The 26,842-nt window shown below is 43.9% G+C and overlaps 1 protein-coding gene across 4 annotated transcripts in view; it reads right to left on the minus strand.

The window, feature by feature from the left end:
- Window positions 1–361: 361 nt before the first annotated feature.
- Window positions 362–26,842, minus strand: part of LOC135539823 (engulfment and cell motility protein 2) — a 36,731-nt gene continuing 10,250 nt past the window's right edge. The window contains exons 3-23 of one of the 4 annotated variants that reach the window (XM_064965968.1): window positions 24,332–24,432; window positions 22,442–22,482; window positions 20,969–21,041; window positions 19,639–19,689; window positions 15,299–15,468; window positions 14,820–14,919; window positions 13,890–14,035; window positions 13,500–13,578; window positions 9,735–9,770; window positions 9,249–9,299; window positions 8,985–9,107; window positions 8,753–8,872; window positions 8,486–8,590; window positions 8,218–8,326; window positions 7,848–7,984; window positions 7,443–7,606; window positions 5,699–5,811; window positions 5,423–5,530; window positions 4,998–5,080; window positions 3,908–3,985; window positions 362–3,749 (exon numbers count right to left, since the gene is read on the minus strand). In XM_064965968.1, coding sequence (XP_064822040.1) covers window positions 3,549–3,749; window positions 3,908–3,985; window positions 4,998–5,080; window positions 5,423–5,530; window positions 5,699–5,811; window positions 7,443–7,606; window positions 7,848–7,984; window positions 8,218–8,326; window positions 8,486–8,590; window positions 8,753–8,872; window positions 8,985–9,107; window positions 9,249–9,299; window positions 9,735–9,770; window positions 13,500–13,578; window positions 13,890–14,035; window positions 14,820–14,919; window positions 15,299–15,468; window positions 19,639–19,689; window positions 20,969–21,041; window positions 22,442–22,482; window positions 24,332–24,409 — 2,166 coding nt within the window. In that variant the 5' untranslated portion in view covers window positions 24,410–24,432 and the 3' untranslated portion in view covers window positions 362–3,548. Of the gene's footprint in view, window positions 3,750–3,907; window positions 3,986–4,997; window positions 5,081–5,422; window positions 5,531–5,698; window positions 5,812–7,442; window positions 7,607–7,847; window positions 7,985–8,217; window positions 8,327–8,485; window positions 8,591–8,752; window positions 8,873–8,984; window positions 9,108–9,248; window positions 9,300–9,734; window positions 9,771–13,499; window positions 13,579–13,883; window positions 14,036–14,819; window positions 14,920–15,298; window positions 15,469–19,638; window positions 19,690–20,968; window positions 21,042–22,441; window positions 22,483–24,331; window positions 24,433–26,842 lie in introns of all 4 variants that reach the window. The other 3 variants (XM_064965967.1, XM_064965970.1, XM_064965969.1) reach the window with 3 other exon arrangements.

Genomic DNA, 26,842 nt, shown 5'->3' on the forward strand with positions numbered 1-26,842 from the left:
CAGCGCGTTTCCACTGCTCCAGAGTCCATTGGCGGCAAGCTTTACACCAGTCTAGCCAACCCCTGGCATTGCACATGGTCATCTTAAGCTTGTGTGCTTGGCCATAGAAACCCATTTCATAAAGCTCCCAACGAACAGTTATTGTTCTGACATTGCTTCCAAAGGCAGTTTGGAACTCACTACTGAGTGTTGCAACCGAGAACAGACAATTTTTACACGCTACACAATTTAGAACTTAGCAGTCCAGTTTCTATGAGCTTGTGTGGCCTACGAGTCATGAAATAAACGTGGTTGCATGAAGATAATGTAAACGTGTGAAAAGTCATTTCAATACCCTCTTTTCCAGGACAAACATACCATACGAGTTTAACATATTTATTCACACAAAACACATTGTTTTAGTAAGGCAACATTATATACAGACAATGATTTATATATGAATACCATACGTACAGTTGAAGTCGGAAGTTTATATACACCTGAGCCAAATACATTTAAACTCCGTTTTTCAAAATTCCTGACATTTAATCCTAGTAAAAATTCCCTGTCTTAGGTCAGTTAGGATCACCACTTTATTTTAAGATTTTGAAATGTCAGAATAATAGTAGAGAATGATTTATTTAAGCTTTTATTTCTTTCATCACATTCCCAGTGGGTCAGAAGTTCACATAACACTCAATTCGTATTTGGTAGCATTGCCTTTAAACTGTTTAACTTGGGTCAAACATTTCAGGTAGCTTCCCACAATAAGTTAGGTGAATTTTGGCCCATTCCTCCTGACAGAGCTGGTGTAACTGAGTCAGGTTTGTAGGCCTCCTTGCTCACACACGCTTTTTCAGTTCTGCCCACACATTTTCTATAGGATTGAGGTCATGGCTTTGATGGCGACTCCAATACCTTAACTCTGTTGTCCTTAAGCCATTTTGCCACAACTTTGGAAGTATGCTTGGGGTCATTGTCCATTTGGAAGACCCATTTACGACCAAGCTTTAACTTCCTAAATAATGTCTTAAAATGTTGCTTCAATGAATCCACATAATTGTCCTTCCTCATGATGCCATCTATTTTGTGAAGTGCACCAGTCCCTCTTGCAGCAAAGCACCCACACAACATGATGCTCCCACCCCCGTGCTTCACGGTTGGGATGGTGTTCTTCGGCTTGCAAGCCTCCCCCTTTTTCTTCCAAACATAACAATGGTCATTATGGCCAACAGTTCCATTTTTGTTTCATCAGACCAGAGGACATTTCTCCAATAAGTACAATCTTTGTCCCCATGTGCAGTTGCAAACCGTAGTCTGGCTGTTTTATGGAGGTTTTGGAGCAGTGGCTTCTTCCTTGCTGAGCGGCCTTTCAGGTTATGTCGATATAGGACTCGTTTTACTGTGGATATAGATACTTTTGTACTGGTTTCCTCCAGCATCTTCACTAGGTCCTTTGCTGTTGTTCTGGGATTTATTTGCACTTTTCGCACTAAAGTACGTTCATCTATAGGAGATCAAACCCGTCTCCCTCCTGAGCGGTATGACGGCTGCATGGTCCCATGGTGTTTATACTTGTGTACTATTGTTTGTGCAGATGAACGTGGTACCTTCAGGCGTTTGGAAATTGAAATTTTAAGTGGGAGAACTTGCACAATTGGTGGCTGACTAAATACTTTTGTGCCCCACTGTACTTGTGTACTATTGTTTGTACATAGAATGTGGTACCTTCAGGGATTTGGAAATTGCTCCCAAGGATGAAGCAGACTTGTTGAGATCTACCAATTTTTTTTCTGAGGTCTTGGTTGAATTGTTTTGATTTCCCCATGCTGTCAAGCAAAGAGGCACTGAGTTTGAAGATACCTTGAAATACACCCACAGGTACACCTCCAATTGACTCAAATGATGTCAATTACCCTATCAGAAGCTTCTAAAGCCATGACATCATTTTCTGGAATTTTCCAAGCTGTTCAAAGGCACAGTCAACTTAGTGTATGTAGACTTCTGACCCACTGGATTTGTGATAGATTATTTCACTTGTAATTCACTGTGTCTGTAAACAATTGTTGGAAAAATGACCTGTGCAATGCATAAAGTAGATGTCCTAACTGACTTGCCAAAACTATAGTTTGTTAACAAGAAATTTGTGGTGTGGTTGAAAAATGAGTTTTAATGATTCCAACCTAAATGTATGTAAACTTCCGACTTCAACTGTAAATGTATTTCATGACTAACATGTCATTCACTAACAGCACTAGCCTGAACACGGTCATGGTTCAGTACGTCATGTTAAAGAGTACCTAATGCTTAAGCCTCTTAAAGTCTCCATACTGTTGGGGTGTACATTAGCAACCCGACTTTGTTCAATGTGGCATTTTGTAGAATTCTCTAAGCAGCTACAAGCTTTTGACAGTGATGTCTTTGACATAACATCCATTTTAGATTGTGTACTATGAACAATGGGACATCAAATATCAGAACCCCTTGACAAAGGTAGAACCCTTTTACAAATAACTTGCAATACAAGACCACTGAATCCTATTCAATTACGTACAGTGTAACCAAACTCCAATAGCAAATACTGAGCACATTTCTTGTTACTTTCATCAGCAGTGCAAGATACAACAAAAACACATTATTCAATATTTGACACCTTGACCATTGAGGATTCATGTTACGAGGCATTTTGGCCATCTCCTAACCTAATAATTCCAGAGAATATGTGACTTCAGAGTGCTTGCGTGGTGAAAGGTCCATTTTGTTTAGTGTTAAATGTCTCCACATACAGATCACCATTTGGCAACTGAGTTTGACTGTGCAAAGTATAATAGTTATAGAAGACAAATATGTGATAAGCCATCAAATGGCTTACTGATTTCTCTGATACCTCTGTCAGTTTAATACCTAGCTCAATCTTTTGTGCCCTAAACCACAATTTTTTAAAGTCAAATTAGTAGGTTGCTAGAACGTTAATGTTCCTTCTCTTCAAAGCTGAGTGAGTTCACAGTCATTTACAAAAATATAAATCAGATTCTGCATAACAAACATCAATAATATTGATTAGTACTGAATTAGAGGATGAGCAGACACGGGGAGTGGCTTGAATACAACACCTTGGAAAAGACCCTGGGCCGTGATGTGTCAGTTCAAACAGATCTGGTTCTATTGTTATGACGATGCATGAAGCAATATTGGGGCTCAGCTGTAACTGTTCAAAACACACAGAGCTTATTTAACAAAAAAAGTTGGTACGGCCATGAAGTGATGAATTACGAAATAAAATATTAACTTTCAGGTTCGTATCAAGCATGTACCATAACGGTGATTGTTTTTTTTAAATACAATGGAACATTTTGTTGTCTAGTGTTACGTAGCCTGCCTGGATTATTTGTGGGCAGTTGGATTTCAGAGTATCAGACACGTGATGTTGATTTCAGGATTAAGTGGCTAGGGGATGAGTGGTTTCCTTCGTCTTATTACACACAAATATACACACGCAACCGTGCTCCACACACACCGACACAAATACGGCCCAGCTCTCTCACACAAACCGGCCTTACACACACCCCTCAGCCGTAGTTGTAGGTGAAGTTGTAAGTGCTGGGCTCTTTTGGCACAGGGGGAGGGGTTTCGGGTATGGCGATGTTCTCCAGGTCCAGGAGGCGGAGCTTCATCTCCATGGAGATGAGCGTGTCCAGGTCGCTGCGGGTGAGGTCACTGCCCATCTCTCGGCCCAGCAACGCACACAGCCCATCAGTCCAGACACAGTACTGCTCAGTGCAGGCAGGCGCATGCACGCACACAACACACAAAGCAAATAGAGAGCATGGGTCAGATAACATACAGTACATTTGCGGTATGCCCTCACATACAACGCAGATCATGTCTTCAGAGTTATTAATTCTGAGGGGTTAAACATGCCGTTCACCTCATATTTGTTGGGGGCCACAAAGTTGAGGTTCTCATCAGGATCGTGCAGGACGGAGAAGGCCAGCTCTAAAACCTCCTACCCAAACAAGAGAACACACCTCATGTCCAAACCTCTAATATAAACATCATACAGTGCACTAGGATGATGTGGAGAATCTCAAATGGATTTCCTCGCATCCTCTCCTCTGTCCTCTCCTCGCCTCCTTTTGGAAAAAAGGTAATCGAGGAGAGGAGAAGAGGAAACGTGAAAACAAATGGGCTTGTATGAAATGAGACTCCTTCTTTAGCACATTATCAGACAAATGACGTTTACAGGAGGTGGAATCCCAAAACATGTGTAAAGAGATAAAAATAAATGTAGCTAGTTGTGCTATTTTATAGATAAAAGGATAAGTAGCGTATATGTAACCGGTGTGAAATGGCCTGCTGGTTAGCAGAGTGCGCTAGTAGTGTTTCAATCAGCGACGTCACTTGCTCTGAGACCTTGGAGTAGTTGTTTCACTTGCTCTGCAAAGGGCCGCGGCTTTTAGTGGAGTGAATAGTACCGATGCTTCATGGAAGGCAGTTGTTGATGTGTTCAGAGGGTTCCTGGTTCAAGCCCAGGCCGGGGCAAGGAGAGGGACAGAAGCAACACTGTTACATATAGCTTTTAAATGTGTACATGCTTTTCTCATCCGAGGAAACAGCTGTTTCAAAGGGGATGTGGCAGAATTCAAAAGTCTTCCCGCAGGAGGATACACCGAGTGTCCTCCGCTGGAGATGGAAATCAAGAAGAGGAGCAAAGTCCTCCGTTGACATATTAACGAACTGACACGCTCATACATATGGAAAACACTTATTGGTTTCCAGGTCACGTAGGAGAGGACAGAGGAGTCGAGGAGAGGACGGAGGAGTGAGAAACTCCCTAGATACTCCATAACCATTGAGCTGAAGAAGAGGTAGGGCTCGTAGCTACATGGTGTGATGTCTGTTAGCATGACTAACAGGTCTATGTCCCAAATTGCACCCTATATCCAAGTAGTGCAGTATATAGGGAATAGGTTACCATTTGGGATGCACTCTGCTGATAAGAGGCCACAGTAGCCTACCTTGTTTTGTTTCAGTGCACTCTTCTCCTTCATGTGGGGGCAGTCCTTCCCCGTCACCACAGACTTGATATCAGACACGGGGACTGAAGGGGAAGACGACAAAGAGCAGGAAATTAAGACGAGATGAACAGGCCTTTATCTAAGTCAACCACTGCACAGTTCCACTGACCTAGGTGTGATGTGGATCAGTCAGTGTCAGTCGTAACACTTGACTGGATCGTCTGCCCTCCAGACGACAAGTGAATCTGTGCAACATCAGCTCAGAGCTAATGCCTCGCCATGTTCAATGAGATTTCACCTGATTAGCTTGCCTTTTGATAGGCAACCTCACTCGAATCTCAAATAGTCACGATTGCACAGGTCACTGTGACCCCATCACTGAGAGTGAGTGGGGGGAGACACAGAGTTGCAGCCAGGAGACTCACTCTTGTCGGTGAGCAGCTCAAGGGGCACTTCCCCCTGGGGAGACTCGTCCAGATCTCCATAGTGCAGCACCTTGTGGTTCAGAGACAGGCGGCAGAACCAGAACTTCTCTGAGGAGGACAAAAGATGACGGCAGTGAAAAAAAACACAGAAAGGTAGTGCTCAGCAAATATTCAAAAACGTATCGTTGCAGGTGCGTAGGAATAATGCTTTTTAAAAGAAAACCCGCACACGGCTCTTGCTCCTATCACTTTGTTTATTTAAGTGTGTGTGCCCACCTTGTCTGCGGCGGTTGCCCAGCTTGCGGAAGCAGCTTCCCTCACACAGGCGGTTGAGCCTCTGCTGCTTGATCAGCTCCAGGATCTCTGGCTGAATCCTCTCGCGTAGCTCACTGCAACACAACACTCACATAGGTCTGTTAGCATTGAACAGCAACCAAAACACAAACGCGCTAACTAACCTATATTGTTCATAGAGTAGGGTGGGAGTCAACTCCATTTCAATTCAGAACGTAAACTGAAATTCCAATTTTCCCGAATGCTTTTCAATGAGAAAAAAGTGGAATTGGAATTTCAGTTTCCCACAGAGCCCCTTTAGTGGTCATGGTGGAGAAAGGAAAAGAAAACAGCCAGGCTAATCCGGTCCCACTTTTTTTTATCCATTCCCTCTGGATTTTGTATTTGTTCCCTCTGTTTTTGTATCCGTTCACAGATTATTTTTTTTTTCAGGGCCTTATGTAGGCTACCATGACAGCCCCACATGGCCGATAACATATTGCAGCCTAAATATAATTCTATTTAGTCAATTACATGCTTCAAATGGTGATGAACACTGACCATTCAATAGCTTATTTCCAGTTTCAGTGTTTCCATATGCCTCCGAGTCATATGGGCAAATAATAGGTAACGGGCGTGCAAAACCACTCAAGGTGCAAATACGGTGCAGTGATGAGCTCTCATCCCTAGGCAAGAATTCCATCTGGCTCTGCTTCATGACCTTCGCTGTTCTATATCTGTATTCTGGAAGAGTTCTTTAGCTACCTACCCTAGCCTGGAACTTAGCTAATTTCCAGGTGACACATTGTCATCGCAACAAAGGAAATAAGACAGTTTTAGTTATGAACATAGAGCCAGAGCTGATTTAAACCATCGATCTGTGCCTGGTTGGCTACGTCGCACAAGAAGTTCACCTGCCGAGCGCAGGGACGAGTGCATCATTGTACCTGGTAACACCGAAGCCTCTTGGAAATAACGCACAATCAATTTGCATGCCTTTCCTTTCTGCCTTCTATGAGTCACATGCACAATTGTAAACAAACACACCCAGGCGCTTGGCTGCACCATGTTTTACTGGAGTACTTGGCACTAACTTTATGCACAAGGGGTAAAACACTGGGTCGCAGGGATGAGAGGCGCGCAAAACAGACAACTGTGTAGCCTATTTGGTTGGCATCGTAAAAATGAATCATCCAGTTGACTGCTAGTGAGGCCCCTGGCTTTTCAGGCTATTGAAATGGCCTAGCCTACTTCATGGGTTTTGCACACCCGTTACCTATTTGCCCATATGACTTGGAGGCATATGAAAACACAGAAACTGGAAATAAGCTATTGAATGGTCAGTGATCATCACCATTTGAAGCATGTAATTGACATGGCCGATAATATGTTATCCATGTGGAGCTGTCATGGTAGCCTACATGAGGAGAATGGAGTTTTTAGGCTTAGAGCTACACAAATCAGGAATAAACTGAGGGAATGAATAAAGAATCTGAAGAAATTAATTTTAAAAAACAAGGGATTGGATTAGCCTGGCAGTTTTTTTCTCCACCTTGACCCATAAGGGGCTCCATAGTTTCCTTCCTGAATTTAAATGGATTTGACCCCAAACCTACCATTAAACTTTTGAAATGAAAACAAAGTCTGAAGAGAGGCTAAAATACTGATATGAGGGGTTAAACCCAAACACAGAGGCAGACTAATCTGATGGACAAAGTCAAAAAGTTAACGTGAATGTGGGACTGACATAATGGGTGGTGACTGGAAGTCGTCCTGGCTCATCCTCTCCGACTGGCGCAGACGCAGGATCTCAGAGTAGCTGAGGCCTCGCAGTTTACCCTTCAGATGGTCCAGGGACGAGGGCTTCATGGCCAGAGCCCGGGTGATCTGCTCCCGAACCACCTGCATCACCTGGCCAACCAATGGGTTAACAACCAGAGTCAAACATTTAGTGAAAACCCTGATAAATTAAGGCAGCTTAGCTGTCGAAACATTGGCACTTGTTACATTACATTGAAGCCATGCGAGTTATCAGCTTTTCCTTTACCAACCAGAGTCAACCAGATAAACAAAGTGGGATGGATAGGAGTCATTAACGGCCTAAGTCCTAAGTAACCAAGTGATCAACCAACTCCGGTGGATGAACTCTGACCTTGTTGAAGTCCTCAGCCGTGGCCCTCATCTCCTTCCAGGTCTTGTTGAGCAGTTGGATGCAGACGCAGAAGAACTCCTCCCACGCCCGGTCGTGAGTAAAGAACATGGGGTGGTAGTCATTGCAGCCCTCGTTGGCTGGAGAGAAGGAACACACACACACCATCGAATACTTATTATAATGCATGAGGTTGTCCTGAAATATTATACATCAGTTATCCCTCTGAGGATACAAGTACATTAAAAATGAATGAGGTTGGCCACTCTGATTAGCTTGGACAAGCCCCAAAAAGATTGAGGCTTCCTTGAATGCCACGTCCGCCTTAAAGCCATCGTAATGTGTGGTGTCCATCTGCGAGAAGTGTACTCACGCAATTCTCCCACTTGTAGTATCTCACACAGCATACGAGTGAGCTCGATGGCACAGCGACCAAAAGGACACTCGTGTTTGTCCTCGCGGCTGCTGTTCTCCAGAACAATCTGATTTGAGTGACACACACATATATATGGTCACACTCGGGAAAACTCAAGTGCTACCATTTGAAATATAAAATGTATTTGTTCAGAACTTTTTGCCACAGAAAACCTTCACTGGAGAGTGTGGTACAGGCTCTGTCTTAAAATGGCACACACACACACCCTGATGTAGGTGTCCTGGTGCAGCTTGGCCAGGTAGAGCATGTTGTCCAGGGCCAGCATCCCTGGAGGGGTCTGCGTGAAGTCCATGGCAGGGTTCACATGGTTCTGGAGAAACAACCGACAGGTGAGTCAATGACAAGGACAGACCCATAGCAATCCCTTTATGACCCCAAACAACTGTTTTAACACATCCACTCACTCTCCGACCCAAACAACCTCTCTAGAGAGCAGTTATACAGACGAAATCAACCCACTAGCTGGACTCACAGTAAAGCCCAGCATCTTGTAGTCCTTGGTGTACATGGCCTTTCTCTTCTCCGTGCCACTGGGGTCGTTCTCCCCGTCAAACGCAATCCTGCGCAACTCGAAAATTATGTCCCTCTGGGCCTGGAAATGGATGAGTGCAGAACTTAAAAACATCAGACGTTATGAGAGTGAAAAGGGTTGAGGTAAAAGACTCAGGGAATACAAAAAGAAAAACTGCTTCTGGTTGTTTTACCTGGTCGCTGGGATCCATCTTGGTCATCATGCGTTCCTCCAGAAGGTTAAAGGTCAGCACCTGCAGCACGTAGAGCTGGTGCGCCATCTCGGCTTTGATTGGTCTGTTGCCTCGGATAACGTGCTGCGAGAGATGACATACATATTAGGAGCAGCAGCACCTCTCCATCTGTACTGTTTAGAAAGCATCATGTTATTATGAAGGGCTGTTTGGTTGTGACTGGTTATTCAAGACAAGTACAGTCAGGATTTCCCCGACACTCACATTGAGGATGATGGATCGCAGGTGTTTCTGGGCCAGGGTGCTCGCCATCTCCTGAGAGGGAAATAGACAAATACAGTGAGCCTCAAAAGCAAGGCCAGTATGGAACAGCTAGGCAATAAGCTTACTACCAGACAACAATATCAAAAGGCTCATTGAGGGAAAGGCTCACAGTCAAAATCACTAGGCCCTGGATGGGTTCATAACTGTTACAATTCCATATTTATTGCGTGTGTGTGTGTGTGTGTGGGGGGGTCACATCATCATAGACGTCATCACCAGTGAGACATGTCTAATAGTGCAGAACGCAGCTGCTACTACTATAGGGACCCAGAGTTACTATGACAAGATTGCATACTGTATTCTTCCCCACTGACTTCATCTGAGTGGATTGAACTATGAGGGTGGCAGCCCATGGTTCTCTATGGATCAGAGGGAAGAGGGGGTGGAGAGGATGGAGCGAAGGATTGTGGGATGAAGTGTACTCACAGTGAGCCGCTGGTCCAGGGGGTTATTATGCTCTTCCTGAGAGGGGGTGGATTGTGAGGGGTTCCCGGTGATGGCAATGGCAATGGAAACAAATAGTGCACACTTATACATGGTTCACGAGATACAGGCATACATCACAAGATACAGCATGCACAGTAACAGCATGGTATAGTAAAATACAGCACGATATGGCATGGTAACGCGGAGCACAACAGTACAGTATGTGACATGACACAGCGATGTCCTTGAGTGGATTGCGGGGGAGCCGGATCATGGTCATAAATAATTCGTACACTGCAAATTGACCTCAAGAATCCCAAACAGATATAGCATGACAAAAACAGAATAATTTCAAACCTTGGTAACATTTGGATACGATCACATAGGCCTTTGCCTCTATTCATGGGAATACTTGGGAACAGATTTCCTAACCACTTTGAGATGATTTCTTGATGATTTTAGCGAAAACTAGAACAATAAAAAATATACTTTTTTATAATACTTTGTTTTTGCTCACAAAATTTGGGGGTCAAATAAAATTGGGCCAGCGGGCTGGACCCCTGCTCTAGAGGCTAATTGAGAAAGCTCAGGCTGACACCATGAAGCATGAAATCCTCCTCTCCACCCTCTCAGGGCTGGTCGTCTCAGGGACTGCACAGGAACGACTTTGGGAAACCTTGTTTTAGGTTATTGTCCTGCTGAAAAGTACATTTATCCCCCAGTGTCTGGTGGAAAGCAGACTGATCCAGGTTTTCCGCTAGGATTTAGCCTGTGCTTAGCACCATAGTTTATTTTTTTCCCCCCAGTCCTTAACAATTACAAACATACCCATAACATGATGCAGCCACCTACGCTTGAAAATATGGAGTGGTACTCAGTAATGTGTTGGATTTGGCCCAAACATAACACATTGTATACAGGACAAAAACATAATTACTTTAGGTGACTTGTTGCCAACAGGCTTCCTTATTTTCACTCTGTCAAATAGGTTAGTGTGGTGGAGTAACTACAATGTTGTTGATCCATCTTCAGTTTTCTCCAATCACAGCATTTAAAGTCACCATTGGCCTCATGGTGAAATCGCTGAGATGTTTCCTTCCTCTCTGGCAAACTGAGTTAGGTAGGATTCCTGTATCTTTATAGTGACTGGGTGTATTGATACACCATCCAAAGTGTAATTAATAACTTCATCATTCTCAAAGGGATATTTCACTGTCTGCATTTGTTTTGTTTTTTTACCCATCTACCAATATATTCCCTTCTTAGCAAGGCATTGGAAAACCTCCCTGGTCTTTGTGGTTGAAATTCACTGCTTGACAATATATATTGTATGTGTGGGTTACATAGATGAGGTAGTCTTTCAAAATCATGTTGAACACTAATATCACAGAGTCCATGCAACTTATTATGCACATTTTTACTCCTGAACTTACCTAGGCTTGCCATAAACAAAGGGATGAAATACTTGACTCGAGACATTTCAGCTTTTCATTTTCATTCATTGATTTGTACACATTTAGACATGATGGGGTATTGTGTGTAGGCCAGTGACAAAAAAATCTATAACAAAATGTGGAAAAAGTTCAGGGGTGTGAATACTTTCTGAAGGCACTGTAGGTGTTATGCATGTATGAGTGACCATGGTTCAGTGTAAATACACTATATATACACACACAAAAGTATGTGAACACCCTTTCAAATAAGTGGATTTGGCTACTTCAGCCACACCCGTTACTGCATTGTGGAAGGCTACCTGAAACGTTTGACCCAAGTTAAACAATTTAAAGGCAATGCTACCAAATACTAATTGAGTGTATGTAAACTTCTGACCCACTGGGAATGAGATGAAAGAAATAAAAGCTGTAATAAATCGTTCTCTCTACTATTATTCTGACATTTCACAATCTTAAAATAAAAGTGGTGATCCGAACTGACCTAAAATAGGGAATATTAACTAGGATTAAATGTCGGGAATTGTGAAAAATGGAGTTTAAATGTATTTGGCTAAGGTGTATGTAAACTTCCCACTTCAACTGTACATATGGTATTCATATATAAATCTAAATCATTGTCTGTATATATTGTTGCCTTACTAAAAAAAATGTATTTTGTTTTGTGTGAATAAATATGTTAAACTGGTATGGCATGTTTGTCCTGGAAAAGAGGGTATAGATGTCAGAAGGTGAATTCACCAATTTGTAAGTCGCTCTGGATAAGAGCGTCTGCTAAATGACTTAAATGTAAATGTAAATGTATAGAAATTACATTTCACACGTTTACATTATCTTCATGCAACCACGTTTATTGCATGACTCCTCTACATTGTATTGGAGAGGACGCCATCTACTACAGCAGTAGTACACATTTGTGTTGTAGCCCTGGACAAACATACCTCATTCAGCTCATTAAGGGCTTGTTGACAAGTTTAATCAGGTGTGCTTGTCAAGGGTTATAATAAAAAGGTATACTGTTGGGGGTACTCGATGAGCAGGGTTGGGAAACAATGTACTACAGGATTTATTGAACAAAGCTCTATTCTGTTGTGTAAAGCCTCATTTTAACACGGTTGTCTTTGTGGTGGTGACTGTCCCTGTCAACTGCAAGTGCTGTAATTGTGAAATGTAAACATATTGGAGCAACTATGGCTCAGCCGCGAAGTGGTAGGCCACACACAGTGAGCTAGTGTGTTCCGATTCTCACTAATGCTTTTGATTCAGATATTGGAAGTACCAGCCTATGAAAAACATTCCAACAGCATGATGCTATCACCACCACGCTTCACCGTAGGAATGGTGGCAGGTTTCCTCCAGAAGTAACGCTTGGCATTCAGGCCAAATAGTTCCATCTTGGTTTCATCAGACCAGGGCATCTTGTTTCTCATGGTCTGAGAGGCCTTTTGGCAAACTCCAACTCCGTCAGGCCACTCTACCATAAAGATGTGATTGGTGGAGTGCTGCAGAGATGGTTGTCCTTCTGGAAGTTTCTCCCATCTCCACAGAGGAACTCTAGATCTATGTCAGAGTGACCATCGGGTTCTGGTCACCTCCCTGACCAAAGCCGTTCTCCCCCAATTGCGCAGTTTGGCCGACAATTCAATATTGTCTTTACATATACTAAATCATATGTGTGTGAAATTTGTTTTAAATTTAGAATGGACCATTATCATGTCTCGAAACTGGGTCAGTGGAAAAAAAATGCGGCATCTATGCAACTAAATAGCGAATGGAGGATGCTTTTTCCGTGGTTAATTTTCATGCCGGGCAGGTTGGCTATACTCCTGTTGTAAAGAGAAGCAATGTGCTTAATATTAGAAAAGTTGAGAAATAAATATAGTAGGTCTAGTCTATAGAAATCTGGTGGGATCCTCTTTTTAGTAGAGGCCATCACTGTTTTCTCATGCAATTGCATAGCCTATTGAAATGTTGTGCAACATGAGCTCATGGGCTCTCATGAAGTGTTAAATTAGATTTTCGATTACATTTGCATTGATGTCAGAGTGATTAGAGGGACTATAGAAAGCTGAGTACCAGGCAGTTAGCATGTTTGGTAGGCTACTAATAGCCATCAGCAGCATCAGAGCTTGGAGAAGCCTAATCACCATGACTAAATGGTCAAGTGGAATTTGACTGCCGTCATGACTCGTGACGGCCAGTGTGGCGGGAATACGGTCACCGTAAGAGCCCTAGTGTCCACATACTTTTGGTCATGTAGTGTATATTGCAAGGGTACCCTTTCGGTGTATTGGTGAGCAGGTACTGTACTGACCTGCCGTCTATCCTCCGGTGCCTTGAGGAAGAGGGCGTTGATGAGTGCGATGGCATACGTCTGGATCTCCTGATTGGATCTAAAAAGGCATATCAGACACAGCAACACCAGTTAGAAGCATCTGGTTCTAGGAATTCTCACATGGTTACAAAAACTAAAGTAGCAGCTGGTTAAATATATTAATACAGTACTCAGATAGTATTAGTCTGGGGTTCTACACTTCTAAGCTTAGTCATAAGGTTGCGTAGCAAGGCAAGGCTCGTCATCTACGTTTGATTCCACCGACATTAGTAAGTTACGCCACTACATTTCTACACACTAACTTCGACTACATCCCCCACATAGCTGTATGTGGGAGGCCCCAGTGCGTGTGTGTGTGCTCACACTTGCAGGTGTCCGATGAGCTGTCCAACAGTGATATCCTGCGCCACCCGGTGGTAGAGGCTGTGGCTGTTGAGGACCATGCTCTCCAGGATGGCCAGAGAGCGCTGCAGGATTGACACATCCACCATCGGCTGGTTCACATAGCCCGCAATCTGACCAGACAGGATAGGAGGGAAATACTCCATTAAAATGGACACATAAATCTAGGGTCTTCTTGATTACAACTTGGTTTATGGAAGTAGATTTGAAAACTCGAGACTAGGACTTGAAAAGTATGTCTATCAAATGACATACAGTGGACAAAAAAATGAATAATATCCATACTTGTTCATAAATGCACAGCCTATAGAAAACAATGTATCTAAATTCTACAGTGCATGTTGCTGTGCAGCACTTCAGAGGACTTCATCAGGGTGAAAACTTCACAGACAATTCAGCTGAAAGAGCTCCAAATAACATGGGGGGTTGCTAGGTAACCGCAACCCACTCAGTTCTGACAACCAGTGAGGTGTTGAAGGTCAAGTAATTAAAGAAAAGAGAAAAAAAAAAACATGGGGGAGGACTTCGAGATAGGCCTCAAACTACTGAACCCACCCAAACTCATTTACCAGTGTTCAAACTGAGAAAGATAGTTCACATACTGTATAGGGCCAAGTTCCATCAAAATAAGTCAGAAATACATTGAGTCTTACTTCCATTGTGGATGGTGTAGGAATCTGACAGTGGCTTCCTTATATGACAAGTGTTACGTTGAGAGTGTCTGCATACGAAAAAATGGCACTGTATTCCCTACAAAGTGCACTTTCTTTTCCCTATGAAGTGCACTTTTAACCAGAGCTCTATGCACCCTGGTCAAAAGTTGTGCACTGTATAGGGAATAGCATTTCCGATATATGCAGCCTGAACTGTTTAGTTGAGGCAGGTATGGATTCTGACCTGTTTGATGAAAGACAGAGAGATGAGGTCCCAGGACACTATTCCATGGTCCATCAGTTCCAGGAAGGCAGTGAGAGTGAAGGCCAGCATCTCTCCAAAGCTGATGAGAGGAGACCAGAATCAGAGGACAACACTCACCAACTGATGGGGAAAAGAAGCAAGACAACTGCAGCCACAAACAGCAAGGTATCAGTATAGGGCAATCAGTGTTAGTCTACGGCAACCATATCCAGAAAGGCTCCTCGTAGCCAGTAGAAGTAGCCCAAGGGCTGTGGTGTGGTATGTACCCTACAACATGGTTTGTCTGTCTGTACAAGACCATAATGAGACTCGCTCCGGAGTGAAGTTTCCCCGTAGGTAGAGATCTAGGATCAGCATCCCCTCGCCCAATTCTTACCTTAATCATTAGTGGGGAAAATGCTAAACTGACCCAAGATCAGCGTCTAGTGGCAGTTCACCATACACTGCATGAGACTCACTGGGTGCCGCTCTCCACCAGGCGCGCCAGGGTCCCGATGCCCTCCATGTTGATGAACTCGGTGGCAAAGGTGGGGTCAGCTGACAGCTTGGCCAGCTCCTTCAGGGCCTCCAGGCGGGCATCTATGCCATGAGACTGGATCCTGTCCAGGAGCTGCCGTGCTGCACGAGCCTATTGTGGGTGGGGGGGCGGTCAGGCAAGGCAATGTTGGTCATTATTGACAGTTTTTTTTTCCTGGTTTACCTCAACAACTACATTAACTTGATACATGTAGGCAGCGACCGAAACGTATAAGTCAGCAATAGGGTTAGTCTAAAGCAGCTGCCATGTTTTTGATCTGTTTATTAGGGAGAAGCTATACGGATACGTCGGGTGCCCAACTTGATGACATGTCACTCAGCTGAGAGCAGAGTGGAAACTAATGGATTCAATTCAGTCAGTCGTTCTGATCAGCCCTTTCCAGCTAGCTAGTCTATGCTGGCTATCTGGCAACAACAGCACTGCACTAGTTAAAACTTGTAAAAGAAAGTTGTGTTTATTTTTGATGGGCGAGGGATAAATAACTTAGTATTGGTCACCATCTGGAATCTGGATGTCACCGTGACATGCCAATTAGCTAACGCAAGCCTGTGTGAATGACCAATGCAACGGTGTTGTATGTTGTACCGAGGCATTCACTGCTTCCCACTGTTGCTTCCCACTGGGCAATAGTTTCGTCACCGGGCAGCTGTATAACGTCGCTGGCATTAGCCAATTTGTTCAATACTCTATTATATTTTTTGAGTAGGATAGCAGCCTACATGAGAAATAACTTGCTGTAACTATCAGGATGACCATTGGGCCTCTTACCAGAATGCTAACAAAATTAGCACAAACTAATAGCGAAATCACAAAGACGCTGTTTGCTAAATGCTAATGAGCGAAAACTAACAAACTAATCCCAAAGACAGGAAAAAACAGCTCATAAATTATACAAGCATAGCTAGTAGCTACCGAATGTCACAAGGAAGAGCAGAATGTGTACACGGAGCACAGAGGAGAAGAACGGATTTAAAAAAAACACTAGTAGGAAGCATAAGGAAAAATGTAGGCTGTACAGATAACTCACCCAGAGCTCTTTGACTTCTGGCAGAAAGCCATTATAAGATATCTGATGGCAAACATTTAGTAGTGAATTGAATACAAGTGTAACTTCATCACCCCATGTTCACTGCACAACAGAGCCTCGCCGATATAGAACACTATAGACTCACCAGCTCCCGCCGTCTCCCGTTGTGCTATTTACAAACAGACTGGCTCAACTGTTCTGAGAAACTACGATAGGCTTCATAATGTAAAATAATGTGACAGGTGAAATGAAGAACACAACCTGCTTTATCTCCTAAAGTATTGCACAAGTTGACTGCAGGTATTAAGTTAAAAAAGTAGCTACAAATATTCAGATTTATTCAAAAATGTCTAATAAATCATTTTGAAGGTATTGAAAAACCATCCCATGGTTTTTTCCAAATAACCCGGTATATGTGTTTACGGACATATTCAATCAATCCCTATATCAGTCTGCTGTTCCCACATGCTTCAAGAGGGCCACCATTGTTCCTGTTCCCAAGAAAGCTAAGGTAACTGAGCTAAACGACTACCGCCCCGTAGCAGTCACTTCCGTCATCATGAAGTGCTTTGAGAGACTAGTCAGGGACCATATCACCTCCACCCTACCTGACACCCTAGACCCACTCCAATTTGCTTACCGCTCAAATAGGTCCACAGACGATGCAATCTCAACCACACTGCACACTGCCCTAACCCATCTGGACAAGAGGAATACCTATGTGAGAATGCTGTTCATCGACTACAGCTCAGCATTTAACACCATAGTACCCTCCAAGCTCGTCATCAAGCTCGAGACCCTGGGTCTCGACCCCGCCCTGTGCAACTGGGTACTGGACTTCCTGACGGGCCGCCCCCAGGTGGTGAGGGTAGGTAACAACATCTCCTCCCCGCTGATCCTCAACACTGGGGCCCCACAAGGGTGCGTTCTGAGCCCTCTCCTGTACTCCCTGTTCACCCACGACTGCGTGGCCACGCACGCCTCCAACTCAATCATCAAGTTTGCGGACGACACAACAGTGGTAGGCTTGATTACCAACAACGACGAGACGGCCTACAGGGAGGAGGTGAGGGCCCTCGGAGTGTGGTGTCAGGAAAATAACCTCACACTCAACGTCAACAAAACTAAGGAGATGATTGTGGACTTCAGAAAACAGCAGAGGGAACACCCCCCTATCCACATCGATGGAACAGTAGTGGAGAGAGTAGCAAGTTAAGTTCCTCGGCATACACATCACAGACAAACTGAATTGGTCCACTCACACAGACAGCATCGTGAAGAAGGCGCAGCAGCGCCTCTTCAACCTCAGGAGACTGAAGAAATTCGGCTTGTCACCAAAAGCACTCACAAACTTCTACAGATGCACAATCGAGAGCATCCTGGTATCACCGCCTGGTACGGCAACTGCTCCGCCCTCAACCGTAAGGCTCTCCAGAGGGTAGTGAGGTCTGCACAACGCATCACCGGGGGCAAACTACCTGCCCTCCAGGACACCTACACCACCCGATGTTACAGGAAGGCCATAAAGATCATCAAGGACATCAACCACCCGAGCCACTGCCTGTTCACCCCGCTATCATCCAGAAGGCGAGGTCAGTACAGGTGCATCAAAGCTGGGACCGAGAGACTGAAAAACAGCTTCTATCTCAAGGCCATCAGACTATTAAACAGCCACCACTAACATTGAGTGGCTGCTGCCAACACACTGACTCAACTCCAGCCACTTTAATAATGGGAATTGAATGGGAAATGATGTAAATATATCACTAGCCACTTTAAACAATGCTACCTTATATAATGTTACTTACCCTACATTATTCATCTCATATGCATACGTATATACTGTACTCTATATCATCGACTGCATCCTTATGTAATACATGTATCACTAGCCACTTTAACTATGCCACTTTGTTTACATACTCATCTCATATGTATATACTGTACTCGATACCATCTACTGTATCTTGCTTATGCTGCTCTGTACCATTACTCATTCATATATCCTTAAGTACATATTCTTTATCCCCTTACGCTGTGTATAAGACAGTAGTTTAGGAATTGTTAGTTAGATTACTTGTTGGTTATTACTGCATTGTCGGAACTAGAAGCACAAGCATTTCGCTACACTCGCATTAACATCTGCTAACCATGTGTATGTGACAAATAAATTTGATTTGATATACCACCCAAGCCTACCAGAAGATACCGACCCTACCCTTACGCTTGTTTAAACTGAGCTGCACTGGGGTCAGAACGCATTCATGGTTACATTAAGACACCGTGGAGCCAACGCGCAATATGGGTCTGAAAACTTACCTTAATGCTGGGATGGGATATACCACGGTACTCCAAAATTGTACAATTATCTACACTGCTCCATTGCTAAGATTGAAATACTGCAAGTTTTTCAAGAAAACTGCCCTTTGCATCCTCATGCTAGCTACCAGTAGCCATTATGGAATGATACGTCACAAACAACAAAGGAGCCGATTGGCTGACACTGCCATTCCAAAATTGGCAGCGGTGGCTACTGCTAGCTAGCATGAGGACAAAAAGGGAAGTTTTCGGGAAAAAGCAGCACTATTTCAATCTTCTCTATGCGGCAGTGTGGAGGACAGTGGCAAATACATTTTTTATTTGATATCCCATCCCTGAATTGAGGTACATTTTCCAACCTATATCTCATGCCGGCTCCTCGGTGTCTTAATGTAAGCATGATTGCATTCTGACCCCAGTGCAGCTCAGTGTAAACAAGCGTAAAGGTAGGGTCGGTACTTTCTGGCTGTCTTGCAGTAACTCATCTTTAGGGAAGTAGCTATAGTGTAGCTAATATCAGGCAAGGGTGACAGGCAGCTAAAGCACATTTGTTGATTTTGTAGTCCAATAAAACGGAATCATTCTGAACACTCCCAAGTCCCAACTTCGGCAAACAAGTTTCACATTCTCACTGAAGTTTCTAGCCACAAGCATAAACTAGCTAGCTGAGGAGGGCTCATCAGGATGACTGACTGAACCGAATCCATTAGTCCACACTCAACTCTCACTGCGCAACATAGGTTATCAATTGTGGGCACCAGGCATGTCTGTATAGCCTCTCCCTGTTTATCATTGGTGAAACTATGAGCATTGCAGTCACTATATAGAGTTAATAAAATATACCTAAGAAATACTGGTAATGTACTTGAAAAAAATGAAAATAACTGCATGCACAAGAAGAGAAAGTGTCTCACGGGAGATATGGCTAATCGAAGGATGGTCCCATTCTTCATTTCACTACGGCTCTGGAAAGAAAGATGGTGAACATTGCTACTACCATAGCATGATGCTGTAGCAACAACAACAACAACTTCATATTGGTGATATGACATACACTATATATACACACAAAAATATGTGGGCACCTCTTAAAATGAGTGGATTCGGCTATTTTAGCCACACCCGTGCTGACAGGTGTATAAAAATCTCCATAGACAAACATTGTCTGTAGAATGGCCTTATTGAAGAGCTCCGTGACTTTCAACATGGCACTGTCATAGGATGCCACCTTTCCAACAAGTCAGCTCGTCAAATTTCTGCCCTGGTCAACTGTTATTGTGAAGTGGAAACGTCTTGGAGCAACAACTGCTTAGCCGCGAAGTGGTAGGCCACACAAGCTCACAGAAAATGACCGCCGAGTGCTGAAGTGCGTAAAATCTTCTGTCATCAGTTGCAACACACATGACCGATTTCCAAAATGCCTCTGGAAGCAAAGTCAGCACAATAACTTTGTCGGGAGCTTCATGAAATGGGTTTCCATGGCCGAGCACCCGCACACAGGCCTAAGATCACCAAGCTTCAGCTGGAGTGGTGTAAAGCTCGCCACCATTGGACTCTGGGGCAGTGGAAACGCATTCTCTGGAATGATGAATCACGCTTCACCATCTGGTAGTCTGACAGACGAATCTGGGTTTGGCGGATGCCAGAATGCTACCTGCCCCAATGCATAGTGCCAACTGTATAGTTTGGTGGAGTAGGATGTTCTTCATGTTTCGGGCTAGCCCCCTTAGTTCCAGTGAAGTGAAATTCTTAGCGCTACAGGTTACAATGACATTCTAGACAATTCTGTGCAAACAGTTTGGGGAAGGCCCTTTCATGTTTTCACATGACAATGGCCCCTGTGCACAAAGCGAGGTCCATACAGAAATGGTTTGTTGAGATCAGTGTGGAAGAACTTGACTGGCCTGAACAGAGCCTGACCTCAACCCCATCAAACACTTTTAGGACGAATTTGAACGCCGACTGCGAGCCAGCCCTAAACGCTAATGTTCGTGGCTGAATGGAAGCAAGTCCCTACAGCAATGTTCCAACATTTAGTTGAAAGCCTTCCCAGAAAAGTGGAGGCTGCTGTAGCAGCAAAGGAGGGGACCAACTCCATATAAATGCCCATGATTTTGTAATGAAATGTTCGACGAAAAGGTGTCCACATACTTTTGGTCATGTAGTGTACTAACAGTAACATATTAACTAAGGAACCACGTAGTGTATTATAGTAATGAATTCTGCCAAGGTGTTGAGGCTCACCTGTTCAGTGATGTAGAGCTGAGGACCGTCAGCGTAACGCAGGGCAAACTGCTCAGAGCCAGACAGAGACCAGCTGTGGACACACGCACAAAATCAATTGAAAAGTAGGTGAATGAATTCACCAATTTTCCAATCAATACCAGAGTGCACTGACCTCCCTAAACATGAGGCAGGCAGAAGCTGAACCCACACGTATCTCATTAAGACCTACTGTAATGCTGTGCATTTGTTTTTCCACCCTACAGAAAATACATACCATGTGCATAAGGTTAATAAAAGTCATTATCGGAGCCTCAAGCATTTCTATTTGCAAGAGGAGCAGATGGAGAAGATTGTACAGGGTGATATTCAGTGGGCGAAAAAAATACATCAGATGCGAGAGGGAGAGCAAGAGAGTAGGAGGAAGCACTGGAGAGAGAGGGATAAGGAGAAGTAGTGAGTTAGGAAAAGTCTCAGTAATCATAGACAGATAAGATGGACCAGGAGACAAGAGAGAGGAAACGGAAGGGAAATGGGAGGAGGCACTCGAGGGGGGGGGGGGGGGGTCTAAATGGTTACATAAGTATATAAACACATTAAAAGTTAATCTATGAGCCATTAGACCTCCTTTAGTGTATTGGCTAGAGGTGTGTGTTTATTGGCAGTGGTATGTGAGTAAGCACAATAAAAACTAGGCAAGTCAGTTAAGAACGAATTCTTATTTACAATGACAGACTACCCAGGGCAAACCCAAACGACGCTGGGCCAAATTGTGCACCACCCAATGGGACTCCCAATCACGGCCAGATGTGATGCAGCCTGGGTTCGAACCAGGGACTGCAGTGACTTCTCTTGCAGTGCCTTAGACCGCAGCGCCACTCGGGAGCCAAGCAGAAGGTGGAGTACCACACCATTTATGTGTATGTGGAGATAACACTGAAATGCCTCGTATGTTATTGTAGAAATATCTGCACCTCAAAAGTGAAGAATGATATCCAACATCTTTGAATGCAATAGCATTCTAAACTTGTGTGATAATATAGCATAGTGAATCAATGGGTATGATTGAGCAAGAATGTAGAAAGCATTCAAATGACATTTTTTGTATTTTGAGCAGAACGTTCTGCAGTATTCCAACAGGCACAAACTGTTCCATTTCTACACAGGGTAATATATTATAATATAGAATATATATAGACCCTTAAAGAAGTAATTTTATAATAAGAATTCTGTCATTGTAATGAAACTCATGTGTGATCCAGTCCATGTGTAATGGCTCTTACTAATGTTCCTTTGTGTGTTCTCAATATGGACCTGCTATACATTTGGCCCTAACTAAGTCTGTCTAGCTAGCACTAATCTTACATAAGTGAACGCAGGGTGTGTGTGTCTGTGTCTACTCATATCACACACATATATAAATCAGTCGTAAACATTGTGCGGCCATTATCTCCAGCGTGAGCAGAAACAGCTGGGTGTGGACCTGGTGCTTACCCATCACACACCTCCCGTATGATAGATGACAGAGGCTTCTTCTGCAAACACACAACAGACAAAAAAGTCAAACTCTACAAAGCCACTGGAATCACAGAAAAGTTGCTGATTGGTCATAAAAAGGCCCTATAGCAGAGCTTAACCTCTTGATGCTCTGGGGGCGCTATTTCATTTTTGGATGAAAAACGTTCCCGTTTTAAACAAGATATTTTGTCACAAAAAGATGCTCGACTATGCATATAATTGATAGCTTTCGAAAGAAAACACTGACGTGTCCAGAACTACCAAGATATTTTCTGTGCGTGCCCTAGAACGTGAGCTTCAGGCAAAACCAAGATGAGACGGCATCCAGGAAATGAGCAGGATTTTTGAGGCTCTGTTTTCCATTGTCTCCTTATATGGCTGTGAATGCGAGAGGAGTAAGTCTGCCCTTTCTGTCGTTTCCCCAAAGTGTCTGCAGCATTGTGACGTATTTGTAGGCAGATCATTGGAAGATTGACCATAAGAGACCACATTTACCACGTGTCCGCCCGGTGTCCTGCGCCGAAATTGGTGCGCAAAAGTCAGCTGCAAGTATTTTTCCATGGGATTCAGAGAGGAAAGCAAGCTTCCACGAACGATATATCAATGAAGAGATATGTGAAAAAACACCTTGAGGATTGATTCCAAACAACGTTTGCCATGTTTCGGTCGATATTATGGAGTTAATTCGGAAAAAGTTTGACGTTGTAGGTGACTGAATTTTCGGTTCGTTTTGGTAGCCAGATGCGATGTACAAAACGGAACGATTTCTCCTACACACAGACGCTTTCAGGAAAAACTGCGCATTTGGTATGTAACTGAGAGTCTCCTCATTGAAAACATCCGAAGCTCTTCAAAGGTAAATGATTTTATTTATTTGGTTATCTGGTTTTTGTGAAAATGTTGCGTGCTAAATGCTACTCAAAATGCTAAGCTAGCTTTGCATACTCTTACACAAATTAGTCAATTTCTATGGTTCAAAAGCATATTTTGAAAATCTGAGATGACAGTGTTGTTAAGAAAAGGCTAAGCTTGAGAGCAGACGCATTATTTTCATTTTATTTGCGATTTTCAGAAATCGTTAACGTTGCATTATGCTAATGAGCCTGAGGCTTTAGTCACGATCCCGGATCCGGGATGGGGAGTTTCAAGATTAACAAAGTCAAATCCTGTGGACCCCAAGGGTTGCACGTTTTGGTTGTCTTAGCACTACACAGCTGATTCAAATAATGAACTCATCAAGCTTTGACTATTTGAATCAGCTGTGTAGTGCGAGGGTAAAAACAAAACGTGCACCCCTTGTTGGTCCCCAGGACCAAGTTTGGGAAGCGCTGCCCTAAAGTAACTTCAACAATGGTTCTCATTCCTTGCCTAGCTTGGCATTCAGTGGAAAACAAGCGTTGATGGATTTGGTTTCATGTCATTGCCGGCGACATACATTACAGTTCATGCTGAGAGTCGAAAGATGTGCTAGACTTACCAACAAAATCTCAGTAGTTTATGCTGGTCTGAGCAGAAACATACTGTAGATGTCTTTTCCCTACAATTATTTAACATGGAGTCTCTGGAGTTTAAAGTCTCCGGCACCAGGAAAATAGACTTCTATAAAACGTTTGGTTGAGTAGACAGTGTGGAGGATTGATGCTGTTAAGGACAAGACCAACCAACACAATCAGCAGCCGAGCACAGTGGCCATCCTATCGCCTCTGACCACAGAACGTCGGCTCATTTTCTGTTAATTTCCCGACAATTCTACACGTTGAATCGACACCGTTCACCGATACCAAGCAGGTATTCTACTGCACATGACCGACATTCATGTTGGTATGTCTTGTCCTTTGGGGGGAGGGTGTTAGACGGGCCACTGACCTGGTCAATCTCGATGAGCTGGGCGTTGGCGCCGGGCCACTCGATGGCCACCTTGACGATGTCAGAGTGGGGTGGCATGGCTGCTGTCCTCTCACACACCACTGGAGGACAGACATCACAGAGAAGATGAGAGCCCTTTATTACCGTTACACTGTTAGATATAGGGATCCCATGTCTGCCACCATGTTACATATGTCACCATGATCACATTATGTTGGTATGAAGGTTTGACAGCAATTTTTACATTTCATAGTTAAAGCCAATTGTGGCTTAAAAACACCATGACGCCTGTCGAAAAGTATTCTAGAAAGCATGTTCCTTATCATTGGCACAAGGTCAGACAAGTACACTCCTCTTAAATGTACATTTTAGCAACAACATCTACTCAATTTAGTCTCATTACAGTCCAGTTTGTCATAGTCCATCTTTGGTAAAGCTTTCCCCACATGACAAAATGTTGTTTTTAAGAGGACATGTTAGTGTAAAAAGATGGGCCCAGGACAGCTTTTACAGCTGCAGTGGCTTAAGGTATCAGCTATCAATGCCATTAAATCCTCAGATGTATTACCCGTGGTAGGTAGCACCACACTTTGTTTCGCTATTACCTACATCCACTTCAAAAGGGGCATTTCAACAGCCTGATGGACAAGCCCAACGATGGGGAGAAAAAAAGTCTTCTAAATATCAGTGCCCAGGGGTTTTCAACATCAAAGCCCTGCACCACCGAGTAGAAAACAGGCTGATATTATGCATCTTGTAGCCTGAACTAGACTCCAGCTCTGTCGCTGCCAGAAATAGACACGCACTAAAAACCAACCAGATTTGACAGAAAAACATCCCGTGTCTTGTTAAAACACACGTTGTTTTGTCTGTCTTTCGATGTAGTTCTCTCAGGATTTTTTTCAGCAGCGTTGGCAAAGACAGCAGGGGAGGGGGGGTGAGGTTTCTGCTCTTTCCTGCAGGGGTCAGGGCACATGCATCCTGGGAGATTTGTTTTTGTAGAACGACTGAGAAGGTCACTTCTGGTGACTTTTGAAAAATACATTCTACTCCAAAATGCATGAAAATGTAACTATGTTGACACCATCTGAAATACACTGCTCAAAAAAATAAAGGGAACACTTAAACAACAATATAACTCCAAGTCAATCACACTTCTGTGAAATCAAACTGTCCACTTAGGAAGCAACACTGACAGTAAATGTCACATGCTGTTGTGCAAATGGAATAGACAACAGGTGGAAATTATAGGCAATTAGCAAGACACCCCCAATAAAGGAGTGGTTCTGCAGGTGGTGACCACAGACCACTTCTCAGTTCCTATGCTTCCTGGCTGATGTTTCGGTCACTTTTGAATGCTGGCGGTGCTTTCACTCTAGTGGTAGTATGAGACAGAGTCTACAACCCACACAAGTGGCTCTGGTAGTGCAGCTCATCCAGGATAGCACATCAATACGAGATGTGGCAAGAAGGTTTGCTGTGTCTGTCAGCGTAGTGTCCAGAGCATGGAGGCGCTACCAGGAGACAGGCCAGTACATCAGGAGACGTGGAGGAGGCCGTAGGAGGGCAACAATCCAGCAGCAGGACCGCTACCTCTGTGCAAGGAGGAGCAGGAGGAGCACTGCCGGAGCCCTGCAAAATTACCTCCAGCAGGCCACAAATGTGCATGTCTGCTCAAACGGTCAGAAACAGACTCCATGAGGGTGGTATGAGGGCCCGACGTCCACAGGTGGGGGTTGTACTTAGGTACCGAGATGAGATCCTCAGACCCCTTGTGAGACCATATGCTGGTGCGGTTGGCCCTGGGTTCCTCCTAATGCAAGACAATGCTAGACCTCATGTGGCTGGAGTGTGTCAGCAGTTCCTGCAAGAGGAAGGCATTGATGCTATGGATTGGCCCGCCCGTTCCCCAGACCTGAATCCAATTGAGCACATCTGGGATATCATGTCTCGCTCCATCCACCAATGCCACGTTGCACCACAGACTGTCCAGGAGTTGGCGGATGCTTTAGTCCAGGTCTGGGAGAAGATCCATCAGGAGACCATCCGCCACCTCATCAGAAGCATGCCCAAGCGTTGTAGGGAGGTCATACAGGCACGTGGAGTCCACACACACTACTGAGCCTCATTTTGACTTGTTTTAAGGACATTACATCAAAGTTGGATCAGCCTGTAATGTGGTTTTCCACTTTAATTTTGAGTGTGCCTCCAAATTCAGACCTCCATGGGTTGATAAATGTGATTTCCATTGATCATTTTTGTGTCATTTTGTTGTCAGCACATTCAACTATGTAAAGAAAAAAGTATTTAATAAGAATATTTCATTCGTTCAGATCTAGGATGTGTTATTTTAGTGTTCCCTTTATTTTTTTGAGCAGTGTATAACGGATGAGCACCACTACACTATAGGGAGATGAGAAAGCAATGGCTGTGTGCTTGTGGCTCTCATTCACCACACTGGTCGCTCTGTTTGCTACAAATATACATCGTGACTTGTCACTGATCTTCAAA

The sequence above is a fragment of the Oncorhynchus masou genome, chromosome 5 (genome assembly GCF_036934945.1).
Source record: "Oncorhynchus masou masou isolate Uvic2021 chromosome 5, UVic_Omas_1.1, whole genome shotgun sequence".
NCBI lineage: Eukaryota > Metazoa > Chordata > Actinopteri > Salmoniformes > Salmonidae > Oncorhynchus > Oncorhynchus masou.